This window comes from Lycorma delicatula, chromosome 1 (assembly GCF_047948215.1).
Source record: "Lycorma delicatula isolate Av1 chromosome 1, ASM4794821v1, whole genome shotgun sequence".
Lineage (NCBI taxonomy): Eukaryota > Metazoa > Arthropoda > Insecta > Hemiptera > Fulgoridae > Lycorma > Lycorma delicatula.
Window position 1 is genome coordinate 267,859,966 of NC_134455.1, and position 17,114 is coordinate 267,877,079.

At 28.4% G+C, this 17,114-nt stretch overlaps 1 protein-coding gene across 3 annotated transcripts in view; it reads left to right on the forward strand.

Moving 5' to 3' along the window:
* The window catches only part of dsd (attractin-like protein dsd), a 216,022-nt gene that overhangs the window by 74,292 nt on the left and 124,616 nt on the right, over positions 1 to 17,114 (forward strand). For all 3 annotated transcript variants that reach the window (XM_075376983.1, XM_075376990.1, XM_075376991.1), the window contains exons 4-5: positions 4,865 to 5,061; positions 14,270 to 14,464. In XM_075376983.1, coding sequence (XP_075233098.1) covers positions 4,865 to 5,061; positions 14,270 to 14,464 — 392 coding nt within the window. The remainder of the gene's footprint in view (positions 1 to 4,864; positions 5,062 to 14,269; positions 14,465 to 17,114) is intronic.

Consider the following 17,114-nt stretch of genomic DNA (forward strand, 5'->3'; position numbering starts at 1 on the left):
ACCTACTGCTCGCATTGGAATGCTTGTGATGTCACTTTATGTGTTGCTACTGCACGCTGACTGATAACGCTATCTCACAATCGCATCAGAACACATCTCTCAGCATTCGCATATACTTGCTTCATACTGACATTCTCCCTGGTCCAAGCAATCTTCTATAACTTGACCCGCAGAAGTGCCACATCCCTTAACTGCTGAAGAGTGAGAATTATCGTCTGCACCCTTACATTTTCCTATAAATTCCTACTTTGGTCTGGTAACAAACCAGACCAGAGTAGGAATTTTCTACTCTGGTCTGGTCTTTTCATTAAACAACAGCTGTTGGAGGTGCACCACTGACAGTATTGCAAAGAATGATTGTCAAACGGACTTGTTAGCCTAAGAAAAAGAACCCTTTTAGTACCCTTCTGGACTTCAGAAATTTTTTTTTTATACTTTCTTCTTAATTGGCAGGAATCCATTACTGAGGTCTGCTATACTTACTGGTCTTGTATAATATATACAAACAAATTTAGTTTTTTTTTATGTTTTGATTTAATTGTAAAAGAATCTTTTATTAATTTTAAATATCAATTTTAATTTTAATATGCAATTTGCTACATACAATTTTTATTTTATTGTGTAATTTGCAACAAAAGATTTGAAAAATTATAGAGCAACTGATGATACGAGGTACTCCTGAAAGCACTGTTGCTTGGATTATGGAATAAGGTAGGTGTCATCCTACTTTATTTTATTTTATTAATTCGGTACTTGGGTTGACCGGATTAATATAGTTTGTATAGTGCAGAGAAATATGATTCCTGAAAGAATCGATTATAGAAAAATAATAATAACATATATACTTCATGTCCCATGAAGAAACCGAGAATCTTTCAGACATGTTCTGCTGGTAAAGATAATGAAAAAGGTTCATATAAACATAGGTTTGGAAATGACTTGTTTTCGAGTTTCAGCTAGCAAAAGATTTCACCTAGATTTCAACCCTTCTATTAAAAAGAAGCCCTACTGTAATTTTTGGGACCCAAATTAAGAAGTAAAGTTAATGGGTTTTTTTATGTAATTTGAACTGGCAAATAGGATAAAACAAGTCCCAGAACTGTAACTCCTGTAGTTTTTAAGATATCCATCATAAAACACAAAATTTGGTGTGGAAAAGCAAGTTTTTTTAGATTTATTGTACATTAGCTAGGTTAAATGACTAATAAATGTGAAAGATTTAGTAATTCTGAGAAAATTAGTGTAAATACAGCCAATAAAAACTTCTAAAAATCAGGTTTTTATTGAAGCAAAAGAGAAAAAATAGATAGAATATCATATTCTTTCTGTGTCTAATAAACATATTTTTTAAAAACAAAAATGCTATTTACTGAAAATAATTTTGAAAAGAAATAACAAAATTAAAAAATGGCTGTATATATTCAATTATTTCCATAGGTAAAACAAAATAATTATGTAAAAAATTAAATTGAAATGCATGTTAGAAATATTTAAAAAAATTTATTGTGTAGGTTGGCAATATTAACAGCCGATCAGCAATGAAAATTGTGTACTTCGTTTGAATCTGTTGTTATAAATTATCATACAGATACAGGAAGTGTAGTATTGTCATGTAAAATTGCCATTTCAATTTTCTAATGAGGAATATGCTGATATAATTTTTGTTTATGGATTTTCTAATGGAAATTCTGAAGCTGCTCGACATGAATGTCAGGAGAGATTTCATGGAAGGTAGATTCCAAATACGAAAACCTTTTCTTCTGTGTATCAGCAATTAAGAATGAAAGGTTCAATTCCAATGTGTTTTTGTGTTGCACACCAAGTAAATCATTGTGATAATGATGAACATCGTGCGATTCAGCATAATCCAGCGTAGCCTAAGTACTAGTAGAAGGCAAATTTCATGTCACACCGGTTTGTCAAAAAACCAAAGTGTGGTGCGTCCTACAGAAAGAAAATCTTTATTCTTTCTGCCTGTAGAAGGTTCAAAATTTGCAGTCAGTGGTTAAACTAATGTCATTGGCTTCTAGACAACACTGATAATGTAAATTCAGTTTTATTTACTGATGAAGTCACTTATAAGAAATGGAGTGTTCAGTTCTAAAAATAGTCATTGATTGAGTGAAAACAGTACACATGGATTAAACCAGTTTTCTACATAGATTTAACATTAATGTTTGGTGTGGCATTGTATATGACAAAATTCTGGTATAATTTGTTTTCAATGAAAACCGTACAGGAGATGCATACATTCATTTCTTGGAATATAATTTGCCAGCTCATTTGGAGGATGTACCTTTCCAAAATAGATTGCAAATGATTTTCCAGCTCAATGGTGCAATGCCACATTTTGCTTTAGTAGCTAGAAATCACTTGAATACTACATTCTTAAACTAGATTGGACATGGGGAACGAAACAATTGGCCACCATGATCACCTGACTTAACTAAAATGTATTTTAATTTTTTTTTGTTTTGCTGTATTAAGAATAATGTTTATTATTAACAAAAAGAATAATATGATTTTCTATCTATTTTTTCTGTTTTGTGTCAATAAAAACCTGGTTTTTAAACTTTTTGATTGACTGTATTTGCATTCATTTTCTTAGACTTAAATTCGCTACAAGTTTTATTATTAAATTTTCTGCATTTATTAGCCATTTAACAAAGCTAAAGTACTACAAACCTAAAATAAAACTTGTTTTTCGACACTGAATTTTGTGTTTTACATCGGATATCCTAAAGACTACAGGAATTACAGTTTTGGGACCAGTTTTATCCTATTTCCCAGGTCAATTACATAAAAGAGACCATCAACTTTACTTCTTAGGTCCCAAAAATTAGAGTAGGACCTTTTATTAGAAAAGCTGAAATCCAGGTAAAATTTTTCGCTAGCCGTAACTCAAAAACAAAACGTTTCCAGACATATGTTTATATGAACTTTTTTCATTATTTTCACAGACAGAACATGTTCTGAAAGTTTGTTTCTTCATGGGGAATCCTGTACATATATTGCCTTTAATATAAATTTAAGAATAGTTTATCCGATTCTTTATTGTGTCTAAGTTTTATATCATGACAATATAGTTCATATTAAATTTAAAAAACACACTGAATGGTTTTCTTCATGATTATAGGAATACCATTCTCTTTTAAATAATGTGTTTGTTTTTTATGGTGTACATGCTGTTTGTTTTTATTAAATAATGTTATGTTTTATTACCTAAATTTTCCCCATTTAAATTAATAAAAAATTATGTGCTTTTTTCTTTTTTACTCTTACTTTTTTCTGATCATGTAGTAATATATGACATATTTGGGTAAGCCTGATGTTTTGTTGTTTGTGAATTTTTGCTTCACAATGTTCTGAAATACACATTAGCCATTGTCAAGATATAATAGTACATTCATATGAATTCAGTACCTTATATTTTAGTATAGTAACTCATATTAATCTAGCCAATGCTGAGTTCTAAACATTTTAATCTGGTAATTTACACATTTTGTGCCATCTCCTCTAGGTTGTTAATAATTGTGGCAGTGTGGATCTTTGGTGCTGCAATTCTGAATAGTTCAATAGAAGTACAATTTACTTTTATTTTAACATTGTTAAGCAGCATCTTTATTAACTTATCTTTCTTGTATTTTTCTTCAGATACAGTAATAGAAAGTCTGCCTTCCTACATTGTGTATGGTCCAGGAAGTTTCTTGCTTTTCTGTTGTTAAAATGAATGATGAATAGTTCTTTTGCATACAACGGTATAAGAATTTGATCTTTACATCTGTAGAATAACATATTTACAGTTCATATATAATGTAAAACCAAAGCCTAATAATAGATAAATTTGTTATAAATACCTAAAACTTATTCAGTGGTTTTAATTTAATTCTTAAGAAACACCTTGCAAACGTTAAAAATTATTATAACTTTATTTTAATATCATCACAGACACGAGCTTCAATGTTGTACAGTTTGTCCTTAAGGATTGAATTTGTACAATCTACTGTTTCCATGACTGTGGATATGACTATAAATAAATAATTTTTTTTACAGTAAATAATAAGAATTCTGTTTATTCCGAGTTTAAATTGATTTTATTATGATTTGTAATTTTTTATGATACCATAAATAAATTTTATGAAGAAGAATTTGTAATTAAGTTCAACAAAGAAACAGAATCTATTAATGATGTGAGTTAAATTAATTGCTTGTTAAATATCAAGTCTTTTTTTTTTTTTTACTTATAAAATAATGACAAGACTACTTAATACTAATTTAGTGGAGCCAAACAACTTAATTCTAAAACTGATATGGACATACTGGAGATGAGGCACAGCAACTTGATGGAGTATATTTACTAGTTACAACAATTTTAAAAATATAAACAAGGCACTTGCAATTGATTATACTTCTGTTAAATCTATGGGCTCGTGTGTATATATATATATATATATATATCTGCCTTCCATTACTGGTGTAACCATAATTGCATAAGGATAGGTAAAATATTTTCTTTCTCAAGTTCTTTCATTTAAAAATCTTTTATTTATTCGGATTCTTCCATAAAATTAAGTTTGTTTTTTTGTAAAACATTTATTGTTTTATTGTTGAAAGGATTGCCTTTTTTTGTATATTTACTTAGAAAAGAAAATTTTATGATTGTGAATTGAATGAAAGTATTCAATTTTTTTAGACGTAGTGCTCTTCTTTGTCTAGTAAGTCAGTTGTATCTCCTTAGAAGGTTAATTTGTGCCATTTTGTTGTTATTATTTGTCAAGTTGTAATTGATATATTCTAATAATGTTTTAAAGGAAGTAATGTACTGATAAGAGGATTTATACTTGTTTTATCTTTTCTTTTTCAGGTTAAATTCATGTCCAAGCAGAACTTCGCATCAAAACTGTTCTGGACATGGTGTTTGTATAGATGGAGTCTGCACATGTGATGCCCTCTACATAGGTGAAGCATGTGATACTCCAATCTGTCCAAACAATTGCAGTTTTAGCAATGGTGTCTGCAATGCTGAACAGCATCGTTGTGACTGTAATGAAAAATATAGAGGTATATTAAAGAGACAAGTTTTATATCCATTTAATAGTTCCTGATAATATTTAAATGTTTATTTTTAGTATTGTTTAATTAATGAATATTACTTTTTCATTTTTTCAATACTTTTAAAATTATGTATTAAAAAGATTTAAAAATGGTTTACAAACAGCATGAGAGCTTTCCATACAATTTCTACTGGATATGCAGATCAGCTGTTGTAAAATCTAAAATAAATCTTGATTATGTGGATAATCAATAAAAAGAATGGGAATGTTCACATTCTGTTTGTGCTGTGGTTAACTCCTAGCCTTTCTACTGTTATTGTACCTTTAACAGATGTTTGAATGGATTATTTAAAATCTCGTATTTATAATTGTTTGTTAGTAATAATTTCAACCTTTTTATGACTATATTTATGCATTTTTGTTTATTTGTACAATTTTTCGGATTTGCCTGGCATGTTCCTTTCAAATAGTTCATCAGAAAAAATAAACATGCAGCAGTTGGCCTTTACAACTCAACTGGTAGAAACTCTGGCTAGCATATGATACAGCAGAGTTTAATATTTAGCATTTTATTCTACCATCTCACTTATATTTTATGAATTTTTAGTAACATCATCTGTAACTTAGTTTCCTTTTTCTTTTTCATAAAAATTGAAAAAAAAAATTAAATAAAATTTGCATAAAATTTAAATAGTTCACTTATTATTTTATAAAAGAAAAATAAAGACCAGCAAAAAAGATACAAATTAGCTTAAATTAATCACTCAAAAGATGTATTTCACCAAAAAAAATTTATTAGAAAATTAAATCTAAAATCCCAAAATTACAAAAAATTAGAATTGTTTACATAAAATAAAAATATGTTTCTGATCTAGTTTCAGGTTTTAACTTTTATAAATGGCTCTTGAATATTCGCTTAGTTATTGTATTTCACTATCCATAAAAAGTCTGTAATGAGAATATTCTCATTTGATATTTGTTTAATATTTGTGAGTTGGGCAGTTAACTATCTATCTATCTATCTGAGTTTGCTTCGAAGCATTTCTTTGTAACAGGTTTGTTTGTCTTTCTGGATTTTCTATGGGTAATTCTTCCGTTTCTTGCTAACTACAGTTTTCTATATACTTGACTTCTTTACTTTTTCTGCATGTTCATTAGGTTTAGACTATAGGCCCACTGATTCAGGATAAGAATGTTTGACCTGTTCAGTTACTGCTCCGTCGTGTTTGTGTTTGATAGGATTACTCTAAGAATTTTTTTCAGAAATTCTGTTTACTGCCTTGCTGTAGATAAATTCTAACTTGAGACTGATTAATTTGTTGGGTAAAGCTAACTCATGGAGTACGTGTACATGTATAATATGTATGTAATAGAAAACTAGTAGTTGCAGTCGGAAATTTTGGATTTTGATTTTATTTGTATATAAGAAGGATCCACTTGTTCAGAATTTTCTTGAGAACAAAAACTGTTAACAATTGGAGCTTTACTAGTTATTTAACAGGAAGGAAAGTGACTGAATAAGTAGAATTATACTGTATTTCTATTGTTTTAACTGTTAAAATTTTATTTAATAAAATCTTAATTTAATCTTCTATAAATATCTTCTGATTTGGATTAAAGATTTATACTTAGTTATTTTATGAATTTGATTTTTAAAAGGCCTTTTCTGTAGGATTAATCATATAATTTTCATAATTTCTTTAGTATACACATTATTTCATGATAAAGTAAGTTAGTTTTACAAAAATACAGGGATAATACAAAAATGTTTAATGCAAGCGATTTACTAATAATGTTTTGATCTCTGTGTATTTAGTTTCATTTAAAATAATGATTGTTTACCAAACTTAAATTAGAATCTAGTGTAAATGTTTTAAATAAAATATAAAATATATTATCACGCAAATCATTAATTTATCTCACAGTAAATATCTCGCATATAAATATAATCATAATGTTAACTCTTGAAATTTACAGTTAGGATTTTCATGTTTTCATTATTACTGATTGTGTATTTAGGTCATATTTTTGAATCTTTTTTCTAAATGTGTTAATCTGCTTTTTAAACAGAATAACAATGCATGCAGTAACAAGCAAATAATAGAATTTTTTTTATTAAAGTTGTTTGAATTACTTATGAATATAAAAACATGGAGTAAATAAGCAGGTAATATTTTTGATTTCAGGTTAAAGTGCATTACATTTACATTAAAAGAATAATTCTTGAAAATAAAATTATAATTTTATATGGAATAGATGCCATTTGATGCTGCTAGTCATGTACTAGTATATTATAGCTGACTAACAAAATTATTTGGAAAACTTCTTAATGTTTTTGTGAAATTCATTTTTTATGTTTAGTTGCATAAAGAATCTGATTTTTAATTCCCATTTACTAAAATAGCAGATGAATCTCTGAACTAAGTGGTTCATAATTTTATGTATTTAAGAAAGTATAGTATTAAAAACTTCTCTGAAAATCTGTTTTAATTTTTATTTTCTTTCTTTTTTTTTGATCGAGTTGATATGAAAAAAGCTAAGCTTTTATGTCACATGATAAAATTCAGATTAAAATTGATTTTCCAATGTTAACATAACACTTTTGTTTTAGGTATGATAAAGGTTAATTGTTTATTTGACATTTACTTTTCGTTTTCTTTACATTACTTTGTATTAGATTTTAATTATTTTGTAAGTACTTTTACTATTACTTATTTTTTTTTTTAAATGTAAATTGATTGCAATTGGACATGAGGTTGTAAATACTTGAAGAATGCATAAATAATATTTTTGTTTATTTATTTGATTTATTTATTTTTTAGAATAATATTTTATGTACATCTTGATACATAATTCCTGTTGTTAATTTTGTTGTTGCTGCTGTTAATTTTCACTTTATTTGATTTCAATTCTCTGTTCTGATATTATCTCTAACTATTTTTAAATAGCTATAATTACAGTGGGAAACCAATTATCCGGCTTGACCTTTGCAAGGCTGAATATGGATAATTAGAAAACTAAAAAAAGTTTATTATGCAAGCTGGGCATAAAATTCTAATATTAATGAGTATTTTACTTAAAAAAATGAATACTAAATAATAAATGTATCAGTAAAATTAAAAGATACTTAGGCCATACATACAATGTAATGTAAAATATAACACATATAGAAGTCATCTGGAAGAAATTAAAATTTATTGTTATACTACTTTATAAAAAATGGTTTTTTTTTAAAACTTACTTAGAAAAACATTGAAGAGAAATTGGATTAAGTTACTTTGTGTAATAAAGAATATCATCTCCAAAAAATCACAAAAAATTAAAAAAAATTACAGTACATTAAATAGAGTAAAACTTAGTGACAGTCAATAATAAAAAAATACCACTTTTTAAAAAAATCTCTTATCTATACATGCTTTAATGTTGATCTTTGTTTATAGTTGCAAGATTACATAATTGTTTTAATCAATGTATCTGTGTAGAATAACTTTTTATTGTTCCAATCACTTCATAGCGATAGACAAACATTTATGTTTGTCATTTATATTTATTTTATTTACCTTGGATGCAAATTGTTGCCTTTTTTTAGCTGTTAGCAGTCTCTACAATCTTGTCAACAAATTGTTATCATTGCTGATTATCCATTCATCGACAATCTTGAAGTCTCAGTTTGTACAGCTTGGTGTCTCTTCTGCAAACTTAATTATAATTGTTTACATTCACAGTGTATTTCATCAGTTTTCCTGGGATTTATTCTATTTAAAATTTTATTCAACTCTTTTCAGTGTCATGTTTTTTTTATATAATTCTATGCATCACCCACCATATAATAGCAGTCATTCAATTTAACATCATCGATCATCTTAATCGTGCTGCTTATATGTTCATTATCAGTCAAAACAACTTTTTCCATAAATTCCTTGTGGTAAAGGCATTTCAGGAAATGATAACACCTTAATCTTATTAGTGGTAAAATGGATGTAACATTTGGAGATAGAAAGAAAACATAAAATATTCTGTCCTGCAATTCTAAGCAACCATGAAGGATGAGTAGGTGTATTATCTAATATCAAAAGAATGCGTTCCCATATTTACTTACAATCTGCTGGTTTTTGTTTTATTTTTAACATCTGGTAAAAAATGAAGTAATAATCTGAAAAAAATATTGCACGTCAACCAGGGTTTCTTTTGTATATAACGCTGATAGACAAAAAAAATTTTTAATGTTTCTTTTAAGTGTTATGCTTTTTTGTGTACATTACCGAACTGTAAATACAATTTTTCTATCATCCTTAGTTTTAAATAAATTACGCTTCAAAAATAATTAAGGGAAAATATAGTTAAAATCTGTAAAATTTATAATTTTGCATGGCCATACCTGTGTTAGAATAATTTTTCTGATGCTTTACTTTTATAAATAGCCTCAGGCACATCCCAAATTAATGTCCACCTGTAATCGGCTAGCATGTTAGTATTCCTTTTCCCTTTATAGCGGCTTTCCATCACCGAAATGTCTTGGTGGAAATGTTCACCATGTTCGTCACATATGTATCTGAGGTTGTCCGGGAAAAAATCTAGATGTGAGTGGAGAAAATGTATTTTCAAAGATATATTACATCCCATAGCTCTGCATGAAGTAAGAAGTTGATTAACAATATTGTGGTGATTGTCCGATTTTTATTTGTCGATAAAACTTGCAAATATCTTTAAATGAAGCCCAAGCTGCACCGTCTATATTATTTAAATATATCGTCTATATGAGTTAAATATATCATCTTTGACCAACTCTTATTGAGGAACAACAAATCTTTGTTCCTAATTTTTCCTTCACCCACATTTGATAATTTCTTCCAGATGTACAAAAATCCAAGACTATCCTTCTTCATTGCTTTTACAAATTTTTCATTACTCCTTGCTTGATATGAAGAGGGAGTAAAAATATTTTTTTGGGTTTAATTAAGGGCTCATGAATAATATTTTTCCCATTTGGAGTTAAGTTATCTCTTTTCTTCCACTCTTTGGTAACATAATGTTTATCACTAGCTTGGCTGTCCCATTTGCAAAGAAAGCACATGTATTTAGTATAACCTAACTGCATGCTAACAAAATAGCTATAATTTTCAAATCACTACATATGTGCCAGCTATGTTTTTTATAATTTATTTTTTTAAGAACGTCTTACATCATACCATTTGTCTCTTTCAAATTAATACCATAAGCGATTGGTATCGAAGGGTATTTGTTATCGATGTGTGGTAGAAACTTTTAACTATACTTGGATAAATCTATGAAAAGTCGCCAGTCTTCAGGTTTATGAACTTGTCATAAGAGCAATATGAACTCTTCAATATTTGTGCAATAAACCAAATTATTTTCATCAATAAAGTATTAAGAAAGTTTTTTTTTTGTCGGCTTCGAAAACTCAAATATTTTGTATTTTCTTGAAGTAGATTCCTACCTTGCAGTCCTGATCCTAATAGTTCAGCTTGATTTTTTGATAAATTTAAATCCCTAACCAAGTCATTTAATTCATCTTTTGATATAAGAGTGGCTTATTGGAAGATAATTCAAAATCACAATCATTGTCTTCTTCAGTACTGCCTGATTCTTCATCGCTGCTTTTGAAACATACATCCACAGGTGGCTCAGGAACTGGAATAATTTCACTGTGAGGTACAGGCCTGATTGTAGATTGCAATGATGGATATTTTACAGCATGTGTAGATTTTTTAGAAATTTCAGACACACTCTTTAAACAAAAGTAACAATCTGTTACATTATTTTTTGCTTCATGCCAAAAAAAATGCCATTCGGTGTACCATAGGTACACCGAATGGCAAAGCCTTCCGTGTACCTGTCAGCCGTCCTCTTAAATATACAGAACAATTAGTGCATACTGTATGAGGAGCCCACGTCTTATCCTGATGACCAATTTTACAGTGAAAGTACAAATTATATGCTTCTGTAATTAAAGATGTAATGTTCTTTCTATTTGATTTTACGGTAAACTCACCAAACACACATAACAAAAGGCATCCACATCATTTACACAATTTTGAGGCTTTATGACACTGCACTGTTATCAAATTTAAGACAACAATAAGACTGAACAAAATTAATTTATTCCTAAATCCAGTGTTTAATACAAACAACACAACTATGTTTTCAGCTACATGTTTTGACCTGCACAGACATAATTAATCTTGTCCATGAAGGTTCATGCTTCAGTATTAGATATGATGTCGTAATATGTGACTATGATACGATTTAATTCTTTGTCTAGTACTGTTTATTTATAGCTTGAAAACTATGTTACAAAGTTAAACAATAAAAAATGAGCTAACAAAATACAATATAGGAGCTTAAAATGCTAACAAATTTTTTTTTTTCATTGAAAAATGAAAAAAAAATCCTTTAATCAAAATTTAACATTTTTCAAAAGTGGTGGAGAAAGTTTCAGAGTTCATATTTGTTTTCAGCATAAATAAACAGATTAAAATCATGTATCGCATGTTAGGAAAGAAAAATTATGTTTTTCAGTGTAATAAATAACTGGACGATTTCAGACACCTGTAAAGCCTGTGATATTTTTGATTTGCCAATCAGTATGAGTTAATTGATGATCCTTAGTTGCATTACCACCGACCAGTAATAGGTTGTTTTATTTTTATTTTGCTATTTTATAACAAAATATGATTATTGACTGAAATTTTACTCTTAATTAAATGTACTGTAATTTTTTGTGATTTTTAGGAAATTATATTTTGTATAACACAAAGTAACTTTAACTTAACTCAGTTTCTCCTTCAATATATTTTTTCTAAGTAAGTTGTAATAAAAAGATATTTTTTATTGAACAATATAATAGTAAATTTTAATTTCTTCTGGATGACTTCTGTAAATTTGGATTGTTTTATTAGCAAATGTCTACTGATTTAATAATTTATAATGTATTTTAATTTTAGTTTTATTTTTGTTAATGACTGTTGTTGTTGATTCTTCTTCAAGGGAAATTAAGGTTTTTCTAGGAAGAGCTTTCCATTCAAGGCCTATTTCCTCGACATTATAAACAATATGTTCATCATTATCTTAAAAAAAATTCATCAAATTGTGAGTAAATTCATTTTGCTGCTGGAAAATTTGTTGGTAATTTTCTCTTTGAATTTCAAGTTGCCAAATTCCATGACTCTACTTAAAATTTCTAAGCCATCCTGTATTTACTTTAAAATTTCATCTAGTTTCTCATTAAAATAATAGCTCTTCCTAATGGAATTTTTCTTGAAATTGGCTCACCACGGGATCACTTATAAACAAACCATCAGAAAAGAGCCGGCTCCACCTCTTCATTTTATGGTTTCTTCATTGTCTTCCTGGAAAAAATGTTATTATTTTTTGATTTATGACACATAATTCATAATGGTGGTTACATAATTAATTTGATAGTGATGGTTTCTTAATGTCTGAATAGTTGATTTAACTATACTGTATTACTGTATGCATCTGCTATTGATTTATCCGATACACCATTTAAAATTTTTCTAAGATTTCTACTTTTTCTTTCATTGATAAAACTAGTTTTCTTTTTTTTCCAGTCATGGTGTTAACGAGCCGTAAAGATATTGACACTTTGTTAACAGAACTAGAGTTAATTATGCATACAGGACTCTTAAGATCAATGAATGTATAGTGGTTTAATGGCCTTTAATAATGATGTCATTTGTTTTGACCTATTGCATATGTTTTGTTATAAATGACAGAATTTATGTGTTTGGTCTACCTGGTATTAGAAGTGTCTACAATGTTGAACTGTATGTCATCAAACTTGCCTTGAATGTTATTAAATCAAAATATCTGTAGCGATTCGTATAGTGCTTTCCAAGCTTTATAGGATTTTTATTCCAGACATTCTTTGTTCACCAAAATACATAATACAATTGCGGAATTAAATCGTCACAACACACAGGTGAATTTTTTCTGGATCCATAGCCAATCCTGGGTAATGAAAATGTGGATTCTGCTGCTAAAGTTGCATATTGCCAACCATCTTTCACCACTCAAATTACAACTACTGATTTTATTAATTCCATTAAACATACACTTTGAAGAAGGTGGTAAGATGATTGGATCGCTACAGCATATAATGAACTCTGACACATCAAAGATATGATGTTACCATGGGACTCTTCATACAGAAAGATTTGCTGAGAGGAAGTGATCCTGTGCCGATTGCAATTAGGACATACAGAGCTACTCATGGATACCTGATGTCAGCAGAAAGCACACCACTGTGCGTCTGATGCAACTGCTGTATTACTTTGCACCACATCCTTGTGGACTGTGTATGTTATGCAGCCTTATGCCGCAAATTTAAATTGTTGATGGACATACGGCACATCGTAGGAAATGCCAAGAATGTACTAGGCTGGGCATTGTTACTTCTAAGAAGGATTAATATAGTTAATAAGATTTAACCCATTATAAATTTTGATATTATTTTGTTATTCATGTTAAATATATTATCCAACTGTTGCATTTCTTTTACCACTTCAATTTTATTCCTATTATTATCTTATTTTCATCAAAGTTTTAACCATATTTTATTAATATTTTAATATCTGAGAAGGAGCCTCTTATTTTGATCCACATGAAAGTGATTTTGATCTACGTGAAAACATCTTTTGCCAAAAAAATATTGTATATGCATAGCAGAATGAAAACAATCAATGAAAAAAATTCATATTTCACGCTTAACCAATAAATATGTTTACATAACTTTTTTCAGAAGATAATTATAATTAGTTTAACACAGGCCTAAATTTACATTTATTATGTGTTGTATGAATTTGGTAAAAATCATTTAAAAAACCTCTGTAAAAACAAAGATCAATAAAACTACATTTCCTGTGTAAGCAAAATTATTTGACTAGTATTTTAGATCTTTTAAATAATGCAATATTTTCTTAAATTGCCTAGTATAAAGTAAACCCTCAAGGTAATTGGACATCTGGAAAACTGGTGTTCGCTGCATTTTAGTTATCATCTTATGAGATTTGTATTTAAATTTGACTTATATTTAGAATAAAAGCAAGTAAAAGTGATTGTTTAAAATCGTTTTGGTATATGAAGTTCATTTGTTATAGAAGTAATATTGTACAATTATTTTCATTTAAATTACGTCATTATATTTAGTTATATTATCATTTAATTATATTCAGGTGAAGACTGTAGTCAGGTAGCAGACAGAGGGTACTGGGAAGTAGTACAGACAAAAGATTTTGTCCCAGAGGGTTCTGCTTCTCATGCAGCTGTTGTTTGGAGAGATTCTTTATATATTGTGGGTGGAGAGTCTTATTATCATCCTCCTATTCATCAGCTACCAAAGCAGTTAATTTATGTTTATGATTTCAATGGTAAGTAATTTTTTTCTGAATAAAAGTGATTTTCAAAGATCAATGGTTTTGAAATTATTTTGTTCTACTTAATATTTTATAATGTTTATACTTTGCTGTAATTCTCAAATGGTTGAATGACCACGAGTAGTGTGTTCAATGTTCAAATTTGTTTTATTGTATGCAATTTATATATAGTAAAAACATTTTTATTATTTCTATTACTTAACTTTAAATAAAAACAATAATACTAATAATAGTAATAGTTTAAAAAAAGAAACTTTTTTCCCTTAGAAGTTAGTTATTTAAATAAAATTGAATAACGTAAATTGAATTAAGAGTGTTATGTTCAGTTGCTATATTTCACAATAAAAGATAAATTCTGTCCTTAAAATTATATAGCTCATCAGTCTGAATACAAAAAGAATATGATTCCCCTATTTTAGATATTCCAAGGACTTTTGAAATATGTCAATTAAGTTTGCCTTTGTCTGTTTAAAGTGTGTTCTTTTCTACTGTAACGGTATTCTTGTACAATATGTTTAAAAAGTTCTATGGATATTTTGCAGATGTTAAAGAGGAAAAAAGAAGTTATTTTTCAATTCATTTTCAAGTAGGTCATCTTTGAAGTGCAGCATGATGTGCTGTATTAAACGTAAAAAGTTAGATTTTGGCAGCAATATTTTTCATAATTTTTTTAGTATTTGTAAAAAAATGTGTAAAAAATATTATACAAAATAAAAATATTATTATAAATATATAATATAATATATATTGTATTATATTTTATAATATTAAAATAATATATTATTATGTATTTGAATATGTGTAAAAAAAATTGTTACTTCTGTAGTTGAGAAACTAAATGAAGTGATTCAAAAACTTAATAAAGGAATTTCATTAAATAATAAAAGAGTTTTGGAGAAATTTTTATTTTTGAATGATTTTCTGTAATTAAATATGAAAAAACAGAAAATTGAAGATTAAATTTTGGGGTTTGGTTCCAGAATAAACATGAAGCACATTCAAGTTTTAATATCTCATTCAGAGAGTGGTGAGGAGGAAAACAAAATCACTAGATCCTGAAACAAAAGAAGTTATTTTGTTGATTGCAATATCTTTATATCAATATCTTAATATCTTTGCAGTATATTACTAGTTTATACTTAAATATCTTTATATCAGTATCTTAATATCTTTGCAGTATATTACTAGTTTATAATTGTAAGTATAATCTATAGAAGAACAAGCTTTAAAACAAGTTTTGTATAAATGTTTTACGGATTTTCAATAATGACATACTTGTTTGTATAACAAAGTCTCATTTTTTCTTATATATGAGGGACATTTTTAAAGTAAAGTCTGCTCTGAAATAAAAATAAAACTGAACAATTTGAACATACTTTATTACTAATGCGTAAAAAGTATGTTATTTATTACCTTTGTACACAGCTGCCTTCAACGTTTGCCCTCAACACTTTTCATAACGTTTCACTACCTTCTTCATTCCCTCTTCAAGAAATTCTGCTGCCATTGATTTAAAACCATGCAGTTACACACACCATTATTCAATTATTTGCCGTTGTCAAACCTTTATAATGCAAGTCTGTTTAGTGTGAAGAAAAATAAAATAATTGCTGGTAGCTAAGGCAGGGTTATAGGGTGAACAATTGAAGATTCTCCAAAGAAGTATTTACATTTATCTAACTGTGTGATGAATCTTTCGATGAGCAAGTTCCCTTATGTCCCAAAACCATTTGGTTTTTACCAAATGTTCTTGTTTGAACTTCTTTGGTCTAGGAGATTGTGAATGCTGCCACTGCATAGACTGTTGTCTCGATGTTTAAATAAGAAACCCTGGTTTCATCTCCAGGAATACTGTTATCAAATAATTCATAATTTAATTTACGTAATACTGGGGAAAATTCATGCACTGCATTAAAACATTTTTCCTTGTGTATGCCTTTTAACATCTTTGGCACCCATTTAGCACATAGTTTTTTATAGCTCAATTTTTCAGTCAAAATTTCATAAATCAAAGATCATGATACATCGCAGACAATTAATTATTCACAAACAAGTACCAGTTTTCTCACATTTTTTTCAATCAAATTATCCATTACCACCGACAGCCGGCTGGCTGCTATGTTCTCACTGACTTATTTTGGCTTCACTCACAATATTCAGCCTGTAAACATCACAAATTTGCCTGTGAAGTTCAGCCACAGAATTGTTTTTTGCCATCAAAAATCTGATTTCTCCTCATACTTCAGTTGGCGGGATCACAGATTGTAGAAGCATTAAAAACAAAAAGTTCTAACAACAAAATGACTAAACTATTGTTGGTAACAGCCAACTATTGATTGAAATAACCGAGCTATAAAAGCAATATGTTTACATTTTGTATGTTGGCAATTCAAAACAAACGTTACTTTAAAAACATTTTTTTAATGATTAATTCACCATATAAGCTTGAAGCTTGAACAAAGCTTGGGAATTTGAAATTAAAATTTTGCTTCTTATGAAAAATGCCATGCCTGACAAGCATTCAAACCTGGGACCTCTAGATAAAAGGTCGAGACATTACCACTCTACCACAGAGATCTGCAGCAAATAAATAACTACAATAAAAATATGTTAATAATCCCCTTTGTCAATTTTTCTTCACATA